The sequence below is a fragment of the Lissotriton vulgaris genome, chromosome 2_1 (genome assembly GCF_964263255.1).
Source record: "Lissotriton vulgaris chromosome 2_1, aLisVul1.2, whole genome shotgun sequence".
Taxonomy (NCBI): Eukaryota; Metazoa; Chordata; class Amphibia; order Caudata; family Salamandridae; genus Lissotriton; species Lissotriton vulgaris.
In genome coordinates, this window is record NC_141687.1 from 706,540,317 (window position 1) to 706,559,128 (window position 18,812).

General features: G+C 46.0%; 1 protein-coding gene across 2 annotated transcripts in view; it reads left to right on the forward strand.

The window, feature by feature from the left end:
* The window catches only part of EIF4G2 (eukaryotic translation initiation factor 4 gamma 2), a 141,246-nt gene that overhangs the window by 50,918 nt on the left and 71,516 nt on the right, over nucleotides 1–18,812 (forward strand). For both annotated transcript variants that reach the window (XM_086955950.1, XM_086955951.1), the window contains 6 exons: nucleotides 4,651–4,779; nucleotides 4,872–4,938; nucleotides 5,016–5,167; nucleotides 7,119–7,229; nucleotides 17,347–17,430; nucleotides 17,505–17,603. In XM_086955950.1, coding sequence (XP_086812076.1) covers nucleotides 4,651–4,779; nucleotides 4,872–4,938; nucleotides 5,016–5,167; nucleotides 7,119–7,229; nucleotides 17,347–17,430; nucleotides 17,505–17,603 — 642 coding nt within the window. The remainder of the gene's footprint in view (nucleotides 1–4,650; nucleotides 4,780–4,871; nucleotides 4,939–5,015; nucleotides 5,168–7,118; nucleotides 7,230–17,346; nucleotides 17,431–17,504; nucleotides 17,604–18,812) is intronic.

Below are 18,812 nucleotides of genomic sequence, written 5' to 3' on the forward strand. Positions count from 1 at the left end.
AGGGGAGTGTACTCCAACTACTTCCTGGTACCAAAAGTGGACGAAAGCCTAAGACCCATCCTGAACCTACGCTTCCTAAACAATCCTAAAGACTCAAATTCAAGATGACGTCCCTACAGGAGGTCATCCCACAAATAAGAGACGGGGATTCCATGTCCACTGTGGACCTCAAAGATGCATACCTGCACATACCAGTGAACAGCCAGCACATGCTAAGATTCACAGTAAACCAGGTTCATTACCAATTCACAACCTTGGCATTCGGTATAAAGTCCGCTCCAAGGGTGTTCACAAAATGCCTCGCAGCAGTGGCCGCACATCTGCGAAGAGAGTGGATCCACGTGTAACCCTACCTCGACGATTGGCTGATAAAGGCGAACTCTCGCTAAACATGCGAGGAACATGCACAGCGAGTCACAAAAACGCTGCTGGACCTGGGATTCTCCATACACTGAGGTAAATCATCAATGGAGCCGGAGCAGGTGAAGATCTTCCTGGGGGCTCATATCAACACAATTCATTGCAGGGTGTTACCCAGTGAAAAGAGGACACTCTGCCTACTAAGAGAGACACGCCACTACGAGAAGGAGCAAGCTCTGACCGTGAGGGCAGCGAGCAAGATTATGGCGTCCTGCATACACCTGGTCCCAATGTACGCCTACACATGAGGCCACTCCAAGAATGGCTGCAACAACAATGGTCACAAGCTAGAGGAAGTTGGGAGGATCTAGTGGTTGTAACACACGAAGTGCAGGAAGAGATGAGGTGGTGGACCAAGGAGAACATTAAAATAGGGAAGCCTCTAACTACACCAAGCCCAACAGTGACCATCACCACAGACGCACCAGCGGATGCGGTCAGACACATCAATTACCTGGAACTAAAGACCGTGTTACTCGCCCTGAAGGCCTTTCAGAAACAGCTGTACAAACAGAAGGTGTTGATCCAAATGGACAGCACGACAACGATGTTCTACATCAACAAGCAGGGAGGGACTCAGTCATTCCCTCTGTCCAGCCTAGCGCAAGAAATATGGAGATGGGCAATACCACTCAAAATAGACCTGCAGGCAGACTTCAGCATCCCACGAGTGGGAACTCAACAATCAGGAAACAGACTAGTCATGAGATTAGGCACCTCAACAATAGACCTGTTTGCAGTACGCCAGAATGCAAAATGCCAGTACTTTGCATCCAGACAACCAGAGGAACAATCCCAGGGGAATGCCCTATGGATAAGCTGGTCAAACATTTGCCTACGCTTTTCCCCTGATACCATTGATCACCAGGGTGCTCAACAGGTGCAGGATAAGCAACATGACACTGATCCTGGTGACACCTCAATGGGCCAGGCAGACCTGGTATTCACAGATTCTGGAGATGACGCAGGGGCCACCCCACAAGTTCGCAAAAAGAGAGGACCTACACTCCATGCAGAACGGAGAAATTCTACACCCTGAGCCAGGGGGCCTCAGCCTAGCAGCTTGGCTCCTGAGGACTTGGAGTTCACACACCTAAAGCTCCCAGAGAGCACCCTGCGGGTGTTGCGAGAGGCAAGGCGGCCCAGCACACGCAAATGCTATGGGGCAAAATGGAAAAGATTCACTCAATAGTGCAGCAAGAAAAATCTGCAGAGGAAGCTGACCAAGGAATCAACGGTGCTAATATACCTCACACACCTACTGAAAGCTAAACTAAGCTCCTCCTCACTGAGGGTACACCTGGCAGCAATTGTGGCATACACAAGTGGAGAGACTGGGAGAAGCTTCTTCACATCGCAGGTAGTAAAAAGATTCCTGGAAGGGGCAAAGAGGATAGTGCCACCAAAAAGGATGCCGCCACCAGCATGGAACCTGAATGTGGTGCTGACAGCTCATGAAAGCCCCTTTCGAACCCATCCACAAGGCATCACTGCAAATGCTGACCATGAAGGCGGCCTTTCTGGTAGCGATCACCTCGCTACCAGTCCAAATATTTTTCCTCGACAGTCCTTGTTTGTATTGTGCCTCATAACCATTTTACGGGAATCTTTATCTGTAAAAGTGCAAAACATCCGACTCATTGCATCAAGATGTCATCGAAAAGACCGGTCTGCTTAAAGTCTTCATTTCAAAGTAATGGATTTTTCAGATGCATGTTCAAATGTTTCTGCACCTCAGCCGGAGGATTCTCAGCTCATTGATGTGGAGAGCAGATTTCGGTTCGCCTTACTCGAGCTGCTATGATTTTCTAGTGCAGGCTATAAAGTTACACATCTGCCATTAGGCGAATTTTACCTTGAAGCTTCCCATTTGGGGTGAACACACAAGTGGCTTTCTGTAGGAGGGAGGTGACCCTTTCCTCGCCTGCAATCCCTCAAACTCTCCAGAAGGAAAACAATTTGGCACACTTATGGAGGGCAAAAAGAGGTCTTGTGAAACAGGCTCATGTGCTACAACTGCACATTGCCACACATTACATTAATTTCGACATGATCTACAAGTCTGGCTTAATGTCATGAGTTGTTTGATACCTTGGAATGCCTACTTTGGTCCCATAGTTCCGAAGTTACCACTGCTGAGCGTGCAACACTGTACCTGCCAATTTGGAGACCTAGTCTTCCTACAGGAAATACAAAGAACGTGTCCTGCCTGTGTCATATGCAATCGAGGTGACTTAAAATAGCATTGTGTTGGGACACTGGTTAGGGCCCCAGCCCATGGCACAGTCGCTGCTGCCTTTGCAATTGTTGTTGCTCTTTACAACATCCGCTTTAAACCATTTTAATCCTTTTTGCTCCATGTTTTAACTTTTTAAAACATTTTTAATCCATATGCAAGGAAATGCCATTTCCTATGTTTTCTCATATTCAAGCTGGGACATCCGAACCTCTTAGTGCAAGAATACGTACTAAAGCAAAGTTAATCAAAAGCAGTTTTGAGAACCCAATGCCTTTCGGGCCTCCAAGGGCCCTTCGTCAGGGGTAACTGAAAGATCAATTAAACATAAATATATAATGCACCGCTAAATATATAATGCACCGCTATATATACTAAATCACATGATTATCAGTTGCATCACACTCAAAACATACATATGATGCAATAATGCAATATAATCTGACTGGAAACGTCCTAAACTGGCTCCCTCCCAGTTAAATCACATTTATAGATGCAATTCTGTTTTGATCTTCTTTACCCCAGTTGCTGATCCATCCCTTAACTAGCGCCGAGACGCCCACGGGTATTCGCCGCGCTCTACAAATGTCAATAAATAAATAAATCTTTTTAGATCTTTTTAACATTCCTATATAATCAGAGTCGCCTGTAGGCTATTATGTTCCATCTGTTATACTCACCCCTCCCTTTGTACCCATTACCAACATCCCACTGCCACGACCTCCCTCTCCTTACAACTAACATTCATATGCCTTCCTCACGTCCCAATTATCAGATGCATACTTCCCAACCTCTCTCTACACATGTCCACGCATACACCAAACATACTTATTAACTGCTCAATCTCTCCTTAACATTGCAACCTTCTGCTCGAACCTCCTATGTCTATATTCCAATACTTCATAACATAGCAGCCTAAACATCTACAGCACCCTGCTTTTAATCTACTCTCTCCTACATATCTTCTTGCAAACCCCCACACGTACCTGCTAAAAAGACATCCGTCCTACTCACTTCGTGACAAAGAATTTCCTTCGACATTCAAAACCCCGGGCCTTTAAACACAACATCCGCCCCTCCTCTCGTGCAGGACTGCTCTGCCAGTCTGCAGTGGCATACTCCGTGCTATGCAGTCTCTAACCTACATGCCCTGGTACCAGAGTACCATTTACTATGGACTTTAAGCTAAGTCCGCCATTTCCCATTGGGTACGGCCAATTTGACATAAGGTCCGAGTACTGGCACTGAGGTCTGGCGAGCAAGCCTCTGTACACTCTGACGCGAAAAACCAGCTACATCAGTTGAAAAACTTGCGGAGTGACCATACATAGAGGCATTTCCCTACATCAGATATGACCTGCTGATGTAGCTCGAGAGTACTGTTCTTGTGTTCGGAAAAAGCGCAGAGGAAATCAAAATAATGGTTATAGCTATCCTGAAAAGTTAAATAAGCATCCCCTGCACTGATAGCTGCCCCAGTGAATGGACATTCTGTCCAAGATTCCTGGCTTGATATAATTCAAGCATGTAATCTGTGAAAGATACAAATGGCAGGATAACTCCAAATAAGTGATATTTTCTTGTGGACGAGACACCAAGTAGTTAACTAACGTTGTAGGCTTTGTACTTTTTTTGCCAGAAAAGCCTTTTCATTTTTCGAGTTAGGTAATATAAAAACATATATAGAGATAGGTTTGTAGCTATGAATGTGGATGTATGTAATGTGTGTGTATATATGCCTGCTAAAGCATAAAGTTACATTTGTTTGCTTGCCACACTGCTGTGGACATGCTGCCTCCTCTAAAAGTTAAGATTTTGCAAAAAGCGTGCAAATCCTGAATGACAGTAAAAATTAATTAATTGGAAAATACGAGCATCCAAGTAAGGTGGAGGAATTGCATTTCCTATCTGTTGTGTATTTGGCTGTTATGCTCTACAAAAAAATTTAAGTTGAATTTTCAAAATCCTGTCCCTTTTTTTTTTTTTTTTTTTAGATTGTAGACAAAGCCCTTGAAGAGCCCAAGTATAGCTCAATATATGCGCAACTATGTCTGAGGTTAGCGGAAGATGCTCCGAACTTTGATGGCCCACCACCAGAGGGTCAGCCACAGAAGCAAAGCACAGTAAGTTTTGTAGTTCACATTACCAGTAACCATTTTAAATTCACAATTTATTGGCTTGTGATGCTAACAATATTGTCTACACCCTTCCACAGACATTCAGGCGCCTATTAATTTCAAAACTACAAGATGAATTTGAAAACCGCTCCAGAAATGTGGACGGTAAGATGAGATTTATATTTTGAATTTCTACCATCTGTTTATATTCCCATGTAACTGTTGTTTTGTTTCACCCATAGTCTATGACAAGAATGACACCCCTCTCCTTCCCGAGGAAGAGGAACAAAGAAACATTGCTAAAATCAAGATGCTGGGCAACATCAAATTCATTGGTGAACTTGGGAAGCTTGATCTTATTCATGAATCTATCCTTCATAAGTGCATCAAAACAGTAAGTTTCTTAGGGCACGTTCACTATTTCATTCCACACAGCCATGGCTTTTGAAATGCGTAGCAGCTCCGTATCAAATTTTGTGGCAGAATCTTCAGGGTCCATCATAAGGTTGTGACTTCATTGGTATTAGTAGGTATTATGATTCGTTTTTGATGCGTGCAGTATTCGTTAACATTTTTGTGGCAACAAAATAGTTGTTGCTTCCTGCAGCTGGGGTAACTCCTGTATCGGGTGCTAGGGGTCCTACTGATGAATGAACAGAAAGATGAGCGATCCCGGACTGTTGCAAATCAGTTTACCCTGTACAGCGGTCTTGCACCATGCAGATCAGTCATGTTAAAGTGCCCAAGATCGATTGCGTAGTATGTAAAGCCAAAATAAACTCAAAATTCACTTGTGTTGTATTGAGTGGAAAGAAGCAAGCAGTAGTTTCTGACATAAAATTTACACTGAACGTGTGGATTGTTTTAATATTTAAATTGCAGTTTTTGCCGTCTGTTTTGTTGGCTGGAGCCTGTTGCTAGATTTATATGCACTTTAAGCATACATGTAGCAGTGCAGTTAACCAAACTCATTCAGATTTGTTTACGTTTACAGTGATTAATATTTTGGGTCTTCCTTGATACATGAACACTGAATATCTAGTCACAAAGTCTGTGTTGAGCGGAACAGGAGGGGTTTTTCTGGAGTTGTTGGGCGGCCCTGGCTGTGTAGTGTACATTTATGTAGTGCTTGGTCCTGTAGGGTTTGGGCAGTAATTTGGACAGTTTTCGAGTGGCTTAAAATTCTGTTGAATAACCAAGATACTCCTTTTGAAGACTTTATTGCTTGCTTTTGTATCTTCACCTTATTTCAGAAGGTGAAAGGATTATAAACGGTCAGTACGGTACAGTTAAACTCGTTCGTGTCTGTAACTAAAGAAGTTCTGTCCACTTAATTCCCCTGGATTTTTCGCTTTTGGACTGCCTAGTTTTGGTCTCTTTGCTGTGGAAGAACTTCCGGCAGGTTACTCGCACAGTTGCTCTTTACATGTGTATATAGACATCAGTGATATGGATAATTCAGGTTTAGTCTGTGTGAGCAGGATATCTGCATAAAGGCAGATTTTTATTTCTGGAATTTCAATGCTTCTGTATGTCATGATTGTCCTGTATCTGCAGATAATCATCCGAATAGTGTATGAAGAAATAGAGTGTGCCTCCATTCTTCTTCCTGGACAGGTTGCCTCCCAATATGCAATCCGAGTTGTTCGGCCATCAGAATTTGATAGTCTATTGAAAGTCCTGCTTTTTCCATGGTCTGGGAATGATACCTCTTTAACCAGGGATTCTGTTAGTGACCCAGCTATTCCTTAACCTTTCAATGTTTATGGATGAAATGGCAGAATCCCCCATTGTCTCGTAGATCTCATCTCTGCTGGCCTATATCTTTTGAAAATTTTTCGAGTCACCCCTTCTGACACCAGGGCTTTGAAACCAATCCCCTTTCTGCACCCCTTCTCAAGCAGGGCATTTGCAGGGGACAAGTGGATGGTCCAGAAACTCCTGGCGGTATACTAGTTATGAGGACCGGGCATCATATAGAGATGTACATGCAGAATGATGGTGGTGATAAACATAACCTCATCAGAACAAATTGCTCACTTTGAAATTGCTGGTCGGAATGCAATAGTGTAGGTGGGATCAGTAGTGAGCTATACCCTCCCAGAAAACAACTCTTGCACTAGTGTTGCCTCCCAAGTGCCTCACAATATTTTACCTCAGCCTTCAGATGCACAATGACTGATTATTGAATGGGAAAATCTAGCATACTACAGTTCAAGAAGGGAGCAGTGTCTGTTAAAAAAAAAAAATTCTAGTAGAAATGTATTTGGAACAAGAAAAAAACCTGTTAAAGTGTCTTCAGATGAGTCTTAACTTTTAATCACATGGTGCAATTACTATTTTAGCTTTTGGAAAAGAAGAAGAGAGTTCAACTTAAAGATATGGGAGAGGATTTGGAGTGTCTCTGTCAGATAATGAGAACTGTGGGTCCTAGACTAGACCATGCAAAAGCCAAGGTATGTGTTTCTTTGCTTTTTATTACTGGGCTTCCTGTTGCCTTGATTGACTTCTACTGTATAGTTGCCTGTCTTTGTGGATGTCAGATATGTATGTATAGAAGGGTGCAGGTGTGCAGTGATTACTCACATGGTGGAGCCGCCAACTTTAACATTTGCCTTAAATGTAAAGGGAAGGCATTTCACGAGGGTGGGTGAATGAGCCTTCTCTACCATTCTAGTCCTGTCAGGTGACACTGTCTGCTTGTTTATCACCACAGGGGTTAGTAGTTAAAGCTTTCATCTTGGTATTTGTAGGCAATACAGAGCCCCACATGGCTACCACTCCACCTTGTTTCATACACAAAGTTCACAGAACAAGTCACTGCCTATGCCTACATCACCGGCTGCTGTGGGCGCTACAGCTTCACATGCCTTAGAATTCAGTGTGCACTGTATTGCAGGGGCAGGGTATACCTTGGACTTGATGCTCAACAGGTTTTTCCTCTTTCTAAGCATGTATTTAAAATGTCTTGTGGAGTGAATATTGACACTAGAATCTAAAGCATAACTTTGAACAGTGAAAGTTAATGCAGTAGGTAGGCTCTCTCCACTCCTAATTCTTGGGCCAGATGTGCAGACTTGGCAACGCCACTTATCCAATCTTCACTCAATCAAATAATTTGTAAAGCGCAATACTTACCCGTGAGGGTCTCTAGGTGCTGAGGGTAGAGGAGGGGGGGGGGGTTTGGGGGTGGGTGGGGGGGGGGGGTGGGGGGGTGGTTTGGGGGTGGGGGGGGGGGGGGGGGGGGTTTAGTGCTAGAAGAGCCAGGTCTTGAGGAGTCTTCTGAAGGTGAGTAGTTCTTGGGTCTGCTGTAGGTGGGTCGGGGGAGTTCCAGGTCTTGGCGGCGAGGTAGGAGAAAGATCTGCCACCTGATGTCTTTCGTTGGCGGAGCTGGCGGCTGGGGGTGTAGAATCTGAGTCTGCTGTTCAGGTAGGCCGGTCCGGTGTAGGCCGGTCCGGTGTAGTGGAGTGCTTTATATGCGTGGGGGAGGAGCTTGAAAGTGATCCTCTTGTTGACGGGGAGCCAGTGTAGGTCTCTCAGGTGTGGGGTGATGTGGCTGGGGACTTGAAGGTTCAGTCGGTTGGAGGCGTTTTGGATGCTTTGTAGTCGACGCAGGTGTTTGGCTGGGATGCCTGCGTAGAGTGCGTTGCCATAGTCCAGCCTGCTGCTGACAAGGGCTTGTCACAGTTCTTCTGGTTTCGGTCAGGATCCACTTGTAGATCATGCGGAGGGTGTTGTAGCAGCAGGAGGAGGAGATGGCGATGATCTGCTTTGACATGGAGAGGGAGGAGTCTAGGATGAATCCTAGGTTGCGTGCGTGTTTGGAGGGTGTTGGTGCTGTTGCTAGTGTGGTCGGCCACCAGGAGCCGTCCCGGGCAGAGGGGGTGGGTCCGAGCAAGAGGACCTCCGTCTTGTCAGAGTTCAGCTTCAGATGGCTGCAATCTTAAGATTGAGAAGCTTAATGCATGAATTTGCTAACCATATCTGCTTAGACAGGAGGAGGCAAAAGTAAAGCAATATTTGTAAAATGTGTTGCTATAGTTGTCTTCGCACTTTATTATTATTATTATTATTATTATTATTAATTTTTATAGAGCGCGTAGTCACCCGGAGGTATCCCAGCGCTAAGAACCCTACCTCTGCGGGTCAGTGGGCCAGGAGAGGGGAGGGGGGAACTGCATGTGAATAGACTCATGTCGGCTTGTTTCCCCCGCTGTCTGGGTCGGATGTGTACCAGTGGTGCTCCTAGATTTTCATTGTGTGCCTTCGTCTGTGACATACTTCAGAGACAAACTTAAGTCTACAACCATGGACTCTGGTCAGCACAGGTCAAAGGCATCTAAGCCTTAGAGGCCTTGGTCTGCAGGCATCGCCTCTGCACAGTGGAAGTCTGAAGATCCAGAAGGCTCTATGCCCCTTAACGCTGAAGGTGATTTGGGGGCTGAGGCAATATATTCAAACGTTCGACTCAAACTGCCATCAGTACCAAAGACTGATGGCCAGTTCGGACTCTGAGCGTATCATTCTACAAAGGTTTGAGTAGAAGAGTAACAATGAAAGGCAGGAAAGACTAATTACCCATCACCCAGACAGGAAACATTTAGACTAGACTGCCTTAAAACAAAAAAAGCTAAACTTCATACCTGGTCTCTATCCCCTTGTATTGTAAATCTCTCATTGGTGTACATGCGTTGTGTGGTCCTTGCTCAGATCAGCTCTAAACCGAATCTTAGTGAAAATATATAAAAACCCACTTCCAATAATTCTTGTGTTTGGTAGTTTTCCTCTCAGCACTTGAAAACCTACAGGTATTTGCCTTCTCTACAAAATCAAATGGACTTCCTCAGAACCCTCTGACTGCTTTGGGAGAGGAAGCAAACAGAGGCAAACCCAGGTGTCAGAAACATAGGTTCTGGAACACTAGCCTTATCCCCCTGCACTTTACTATTCATCCAGTAATACCTTATTGATCACCACTGCTTCCACACTTGCCGGAGAGCCCCACACTCTTTGTACGGGCCTGGCAGCCCTTTGGCCCAGCTGACCCTTTTAGCCTGGCAGCCCTTTGGCCCAGCTGACCCTTTTATAGGTACAACCTCAACCAGAGCTCACAGATGACTGACCTTGATTACCCAGGACCAAGCTCTTGCGCGAAACCAACCTATTTCTAAGACTTGTATTGCTAAATGAATATTCCAGTGCATCTGAACTTGCTATTTTGAAGCCAAGAACATCCCCTGTTGCTCTGAGGTCGTGCTAAGTACATGCAAAAATCCCACCAGCGGATATGTGTAGCAGCTACTTGGTCAGCTCCTCACACTTCTGCTAAGCACTATTGTAGGGATCATAGCCTGGCCCACTGGAATTATCTGGCATGAGAGGACCAAATTATGCTGCAGGTTTGCCTTATGTCGGTGGAATAATGCGACACATTTTGTGATGGTGTTGCTTCATGATTTCATTTTTTACAAATGGTCAGTTTGGGCAAATTAACCTCCTTACTACCAGTTTAACAACCAAATACAATAAAGACCAAAAATGACTAAGAGGCCTTTCACCGTTTCCACATTTTTTGTAACTTTTGACCCTATTGTGCAGGGAACTTTTTTTTTTTTTTAGCTAAAATCTGCAGATTATGCAGCAGGTCGATTTACGAGACCAATCCTTAATTATACTGTAAATGCTGCAAACTCTCAAATCCCTTGTCCTTGATAATAGCCAAACAGCAATCCAAGGTTGGCCAGTCTTAAAGACCTTATTTCAGACATGTACATCATCCACTCGCTAGTCACAGCTTGTAGGAGGTGCTGCTTTCTGTCTGTCCAGAGCATGCATATCTACAGGAACTGTTGTAGCATATTGTGCTATAGTTTCATGAGCCCACCCTCCTCGAGCATCTGGCTTTAGTTATAGACCTTATTATTAATACGATTTTTACAGTGTACAGGTGCACTAAAATACCTTCGCTTGACACTCCATAGAACTCACCCGATGGAACCTTGCTAGCTAAGGAAGGAGATGCAGTGCATCCTGTGACTTTACATTTTTTACAAATAAATCACCTTGCACACTTCTAAACTGAACACTAGATAGCAGGAATACACAGCTTTTGAATCTACAGCAGTACACGTTTTGCAGTGTGAATCTTTCTGGATTCACTATGCTGTTGGGTCCGGATTCGTAGTATTTATTATTATTTTTTTCCCTTAGCCCAGCTGGGCGACTACGTCCCACCTTTGGTGTATTTCCGGTGACGTCGGCACGCTTCCTGCTGAAGCTCCCACTCCTGGGCGCCATCTTCAGATTCTTTTTTCCGCGGTTAGGTCTGCATCGTTCCCGAAAGGGCTCCAGACATTTTTGGAGAAAGAAGAAAGAAAATACGCACTTTTGCAAGAAAAGAGATTGAGAAGACTACAGTAGACTACTTCATCGAAGAGGACGACAAGGGAGAAGAAAAACTTTAAGAACTTTGACGTCCATCGGAGAATGCAAGCTCAGGGGTCCCCCTGATGGAAAACACTCCTTTCAAATTCTGCCATAACTACCACCACAAGTACGCGCAGAAGGACCAGCCCCCAGTCTGCAACCTTTGCCTACCGGTCGACCACGAGAGCGAGGACTGCAACGCCTGCTCCGCCTTCACGCCGAAGACTCTTAGAGTGAGAGAGACAATGGATAGCCAACGCCACCATGCAGGGCAAGGGACAGCCACCGTCCCTTCGAGACGTGGGGCTATCCTCAAACGAAGACAACACCGCCGCCGAACACTACGGCTACACGGTCGTAGAGACCAATATTATGAAGACTCCAAAGCAGGTAGGAGACTCTCCGGCCCATAGGGCAGAGGTCTCCAAACCGGTTCTGGAGGGCCGGATCCATGCCAGATTTTTTTTAAATAACTACATGTATCTCAATGGGGATATCCAAAAAATCTGGCACGGATCCGGCCCTCCAGGACTGGTTTGGAAACCCCTGCCCTAGGGCACCAAGAGACTAGAGTCTCTCAAAATTGAGGGCAAGACCTCAAGCGCCGACGCCGAAAAGTTAGGCGTCCGCGGCTAGACCAAGGCACAGCTGATCCTCTGAGAAGGACTCCCAGGTGCCGAGAGCTGGAGAACAACAGAAGACGTCGAAAATCGCCCCCGAGAAGGAGTGTTCGTCGCAGAGGGAAAAGGACCCAAAGGGCCCTTCAGTGCCACCAAAGGACCAGAGAGCCAGCTCGGCACCGAAACCTTCGATGAAAGTCTACTCTGCGCCGAACAGAGCGGCCGATCCATTCGACGCAGACCACGCGGCCAAAATGGAGAAAAAGTAAAGCAGTCTCGAGGCCGAGATGGTAAACATCCTGCAGCGGAAAAAGACTTTGACGCCAGGATGAAAGAATCCACAATCCTGACTAAACCTAGGCTACAGGTGGTCGAGGAAACTGAGGAGGAGGACTACGACATCGAAGGACAGTCGGTGGGCGCTGAGACCTTCGACCAAGAAGAGGACGCCTCCTACTACGAGCAGGAAGGAGACGACGATCGCAGGACACTCCTCTGGTCTGCATCCTCGGAGACTCAGGATATAGATTGGCAGGACGTCTACACCGAGGGCCCAGAGGAAGCAGTCGACACGTACCCCTCGAGGCCCTCGCCGCCAGATGACATCGGGGTCTACAACAATCATCAGGAATGCAGCTGCAGTTGTCAAAGTAAAACTCGACCAAGAAAAGCAGAAAGCAGACTTCCTTCTCGAGACACTGCTCCCTACACCAACAAGGAGCCAGTTCCTGGCCATGCTCGACAGTGTAATGGCACAGGGAAAAGAGGCTTTCAAAGAACCAGCTTCATGCAAAGCCATCACGCCCAGGTCGGAGAAAAGTATAAACATTCCTCCAAGGACCCACACTACATTCAGGGACCGGTCTCAGCAGACTCAATCATCGCAGCCACGGCAAGAAAGAGGGCCAATGTGCCTACCATTTCTGGGCCACCTCCAGACGAAGAAAGCAAGAGGATGGTCCTGGTGGGGAGAAGAATTGAACGGAATGCCGCAATGCACTGGCGCATGGCGAATTCCAATGCTCTGCTCAACAGGCACCAATACCAGATCCTGGAAGAACAGGGCGAGTTAGTAAAGAACATGCCACAGGATTTCAAGCAAAGAGCTGAAAACCTTGTCGAAGAGGAGAAGAATGTAGCCAATTCTTGCCTCAAGACTGCCCTGGACAGAGCAGACGCCTCCAGCAGGCTAATGATGGGCATCAGAGAGAAGACAAGCCTGGCTCAGAATTTTGGGCTTCAAGCTAGAAGTCCAGCACAGCATCCTCAACACACCGTTCAACGGAGAAACACTGTTCGGGCCACAGTTGACGAGAAACTCAGCCAACTGAAGGATAACGAGACTGCAAGATCCATGGTGGCATTGCAGTTCAGAGGTACTGAAAGGGGCACCCCGTCACGAAGACCTAACTGGAGGGGAGGAAACCAGCCAGGAACACCACACCAGGCGTTCCAACAAGCCCACCAAGCAGACACCCAGACACAGCAGGGGCAGCAAAAACAGTCCTGGCAGTACCAACCAAGAGGCCAGTCCTTTCCCGGGAGAGAGAATGGACGTGGACATAAAATGGGGACAGCTGCCCGCCTCTAAGTGACTAAATAAAACTCCATGTGTCCACCCGAGCAAAAACTCCCAGGGTGGAGCAGAAACTAATCGGACAGGAGTTACACGAACTAGACACCTCCGTACATGTAAGACCAGTGGGAGGAAGACTGAAACACTTCTTCAGGGAGTGGAAGAGTGGAACATCAGACAAATGGGTACTCAACATCATACAGTAAGGGTACTGCATAGTTGGAGGGAAAGCCAACGGACAGGAAACCAAAAAGGCCACTAGCAAGGAAAGACCTAGAGCTCCTTCAGGAGGAAGCAAAGGAGCTCCTGCAAAAACAAGCCATAGAGCCAGTACCTTACAGGGAAAGGAACAAGGGCGTATACTACACATACTTCCTGGATCCAAAGGTGGACGAAACTATGAGACTCATCCTGGACCTAAGAGTCTTAAACAAGTTGGTAAGAACGCAGAGGTTCAAGATGACCTCCCTACAAGAGGTACTTCCTCAATTGCAAGGCGGAGACTTCATGGTCACCATAGACCTAAAAGATGCCTACCTGCACATCCCAATGAACAGGGGCCACAAACACCTCAGTTCACAACCCTGTCGTTTCGGGCTCAAATCTGCACCAAGGGTATTCACAAAGTGCCTCGCAACAGTCGCAGCACACCTACAAAGGGAAGGGATACAAGTGTACCCTTACCTGGACGACTGGCTGATCAAAGCAAGCTCATACAAAACGTGCAAGTGACCAGCACACTGATGAACCTAGGATTCTCCATCCACTAGGGAAAATCCTCCCTGGAACCAGAACAAATAAAAATCTTCCTGGGAGCACAGATCGACACCTTAAAGAGCAAGGTGTTCCCCAGCGAGAAGAGAACAATGGCGCTCGTGAGGGAGACTCGGCTCTACCAGAAGGGGCAAGCTCGGACAGTGAGGACAGCGAACAAAATCATGGGCATGATGGCATCATGCATAAATCTAGTTCCAAACATGCGGCTCCACATGAGACCTTTCCAGGAATGGCTACAGGAGCAATTGTCACAAGCTACAGGTTGTTGGGAGGATCTAGTGGTTGTAACTCACGCAGTGCAGAAAGAGATGGCATAGTGGAACATGGGGAACATAACCAGGAGGAAGCCTCGGACGCAACCAACGCCAACAGTGACCATTACCACAGACGCGTCCCAGAGGGGATGGGGGGCTCACATGGAGAAACTCCAAGAGGCCTGTGGACACAAGCAGAGGCGGCCCGACACATCAATTACCTGAAGTTGAGAACCGTTTTCTTAGCCATAAAGGCCTTCCAAACAAAACTGTACAACCAGAGTGTGTTGATCCAGACAACACAACAGCGATGTTTTACATCAACAAGCAGGGGGGGGACACAATCGGCCCCACTTTCGAAGCTAACGCAGAAGATATTTAGATGGGCCATCCCACACAAGATTGTCCTTTCCTGGTAGATGTATGGCTAGCAGGTCTATGTAGAAGCAGACTGGCTCAGCAGACAAGACATCGGCATCCCACGAGTGGGAACTCCATGCACAAGAGACGAGAAGGCTCTTCGACAGGTGGGGGACACCGTCAGTAGACCTATTTGCAACACGGCAGAATGCAAAATGCTAAAACTTTGCATCCAGACAGCCCGGGGAGGGCTCCCTGGGGAATGCCCTATGGATAGACTGGTCCTGGACATTTACTTACGCTTTTCCCCAGATACCGCTGATACACAAGGTACTCAGCAAGTGCAGAGCAAGCAACAGGACCCTGATACTGGTGGCACCACAGTGGGCCAGGCAGACATGGTACTCGCAGTTCATGTAGGTGACGCAGAGTGCACTCCACAGATTTGGGAGAAAGGACCTACTCCATCCAAAACTGAGAAGTGCTGCACCCGGAGCCAGAGAGCCTGAGCCTAGTAGCGTGGCTCCTGAGGACATAGTTTGCGCATTTGAAACTGCCAGAAAGCACCCTAAGGGTACTCGGGGAGGCACGAAGACCCAGCACACGGAAGTGCTACGTAGCGAAATGGAAGAGATTTACACTGTGATGCAGGAGGGAAAAGCTACACAATAAGATGAAAAAGGACTCAACAGTGCTTAAGTACCTCGCGCACCTGCTCAACAAAAATCCGTGCTCATCCTCACTGAGGCTACACTTGGCAGCGATAGTCACTTACACGAGAGGAGAAACGTGCAAGAGTTTCTTCACGTCACAGGTCGTTAAGAGATTCCTGGAGGGAGCAAAGAGGATCGCACCGCCGAAGAGGGTGCCACCACCTGCATGGAACCTTAACCTAGTACTAACGGAACTCATGAAGAAACCTTTCGAACAGATTCACAAGGCCTCCCTAGAAATGCTGACCATGAAAACAGCTTTCCTGGTAGCAATCACTTCACTGAGTGAGCGCACTGCTGGCACTAACACTACAGGAACCCTACATACAGATACACAGCGATGGGGTGGTGATGAGAACGGACCGACACTTCATGCCAAAGGTGGTGTCAAGGTTCCACTTGAATTAAACTATACAGATAGTTTCTTCCAAAAACCAGCAACAAGAGCTGAAAGGGCACTGCACACTCTGAACGTCAGAAGGGCAGTCATGCACTACATTGAGAGAATGAAGGAACACAGGAAAACAAAGCAGTTTTGTGTCCTTCGCTAAGTTTTATGGGGAAACCAGTAACTAAAGGAACAATTGTGCGATGGATCGCCCAAACAATACAGTTCTGCCACAAGCAGGCAGGCAAGGAACAAACAGAAGGGACACATGCCCACTCTACCAGGAAAAAAGGAGCTACAATAGCTTTCCTAGCTAACACACCAATTCAGGACATATGCCTGGCGGCAACATGGGCACATGTTCACAAAGCACTACTGTGTGGATATACAGATGAACAAGGAAGCACAAGTCGGACAAAGGGTGCTTCAACACATATTCAATAACCAACGCTCATCTTCCACCCAGCCGCCACAAACATGAGAAACTTCTACAAAGTCTATGCACAGCATAGTGAATCCAGAAAGATTCACGCTGCAAAACTAATCGTTTCTTACCTGTCGGTGTAGTTTTGCAGCTTTATCTTTTTGGATTCACTAGAGAACCCAACCACCACTGCCAGAAAGATGAGGCTGGAGAGATAAGGTGGTTGAAACAAAGACAATACTTGGAAAAGAAGCCTTAAAGGTTAATGCAGTGAAAACTTTAGTTTAACATTGCCATAGCTTCGGTAACAAGACTAACACGAGAGAAAAAAGAATCCGAAGATGGCGCCCAGGAGTGGGAGCTTCCGCAGGAAGCGTGCCGACGTCGCCGGAAATACACCAAAGGTGGGACGTTGACTCCCACCTGGGCTACGAAAAAAAACACCAAAAAAGACTACGAATCCGGATCCAACCACAAGACTGCGGCATAATGCACAGCATAGTGAATCCAGAAAGATCATTAAACTGCAAAACTACACAGACCGGTAAACTATTAGTTATGAACAGATGCTTCTAGGTTAAGTAATATTTTCTTTCACTGGCTTTGTAAAGCACTTTTTTCACCACCAAGCCTTAGCTACTTTAAAAATAGACTTTGATTTGTTCTTACTGTAATCGTTGCTCACGGAGAAATTCACATCTCCATAGTTTGAAGGGCGTTATGGTTGTGTAAAAAGTGGACTTATGTTCTCTGAAGGCTCAACTAAGGTACGTACTACTGATAGATTTAAAGTGAATATAGAAAGTTACGGAGCCGCATTACGTATGCTTATCCTTTGCGATTGCAGTGCTCTCTGGTCTGTTAAAAGCACATGCTCATAGCAATACCTGTGGCTTTGAACGATTTGAGAATCTACTAACCAAATGCTAAAACTGTTGCAGAATGCGTTGCAGATCAGCTTTTTTTGCATATGTTCATTTTATGCTTTTAGCCTACATTAAGTTCTTGGAATTAACAACGATTTCTCATTTCTAGTCCTTAATGGATCAGTACTTTGCACGTATGCGCGCCTTGATGTCCAGTAAGGAATTGCCAGCAAGAATTCGCTTTCTGCTGCAGGTAAGCTAGTTTGTCAATGTTTAACCCTTTACTTGAAAGGCAGCAAATGGATATTCAATGTACACTCTTTTCAGGATACTGTGGAGTTGCGGGGAAATCGTTGGACTCCTCGAAAAGCTTTCATAGACAATGGACCAAAGACTATCAATCAAGTCCGTCAAGAGGCTTCAAAAGTGAGTCTTGTTTTAAAAACTACCACATTATGTGGGTAAATAGTCCAGTGCAGCCACCATGTATTTTGTAGTAATGATACTCCAAACGTTTATATCCTATTGTAACTGTTGCCATAATTAGTTACTCTTCCTGTACTTGGTAGTGCAGCATCTGGGTTTCCTTTTATTCCTGGTGTTTGTTCATTCAAGTAAAAGTTGCATTATAACAACCCTAAGCTGAATTGCCACAGCTGATCAATCAGGCATTTTGGGTAGGGTACCGGCAGCAATGCAATTTAAAAGGTCATATGTATGAAGTACCTTCACCTAAATAATGAAATAACAGCCAAAGCATTATGTGCCCTCATTCAACTGTCTACTGAAATGTTTTTGGAATTTAGGCCATTTCTTATTCCTCATATTGGTTTATGGGAGGAAATGGAGTGTATTATATGGTGTGTTCGAGGCCTTTCCGTATAATGCACTCCTAAACCTCCTTGGGACCAGTTAAGCTTAGTTTGTCAAACCTTAGCTCACCCCTGGGTAGCAGTGGCTCCGAGCAGTCAGACTTCGACAAAGGAACTAGTACAAAACATTGGAAAAACACCAAAACAATTGAATGAAGAAAACCGGACTCAAATCGCACATACATTTATAAACATGGGCTCGCTTTTAATGAATTTGACACACAACTGAAAACATTCTCCTGAGGGTTCTGGATATGTGTATTCTACAAGGTACAATAAATCAAGACTTCTTTTTTTTTTTTGTCCTCATTTGCCACCTAGGTTCTAAATAAGCAATCTATAGGTTTACAAGCATTGTGCTGCCTCAGTTGTTTCAACTGGTGGGAACTGTAATGGAGCGTGGGCCTCGTCCCTCAGCAACTAAACTTCAACCACAACGATCGCTGGAATAAAACCATACGGAGGTCACTAGAGTACAGCCAAGATGCTGGTGAGAGCATATAGACGTGGCTCTGCCCAATAATGGGACCGATGGCTTAATTATTGGACCTGGATGAAAAAAAAAGATACTCGATGGTCTCATTTCAGCAAATGCCAGAAAGATGTTTTTTCTGGGTTCCCTGCTCTGGCCAAGTCCAACTTAAAAACCTGCAAGGCCGAAGCATACCAATCATTAATAGAGGGAGGAAGAGAGGCTTTCCATTTCCTGCATATCTCCCTCCTGGCGAGCAGAATAGAATAAAAAATTAGCTTCCTCTCAGAA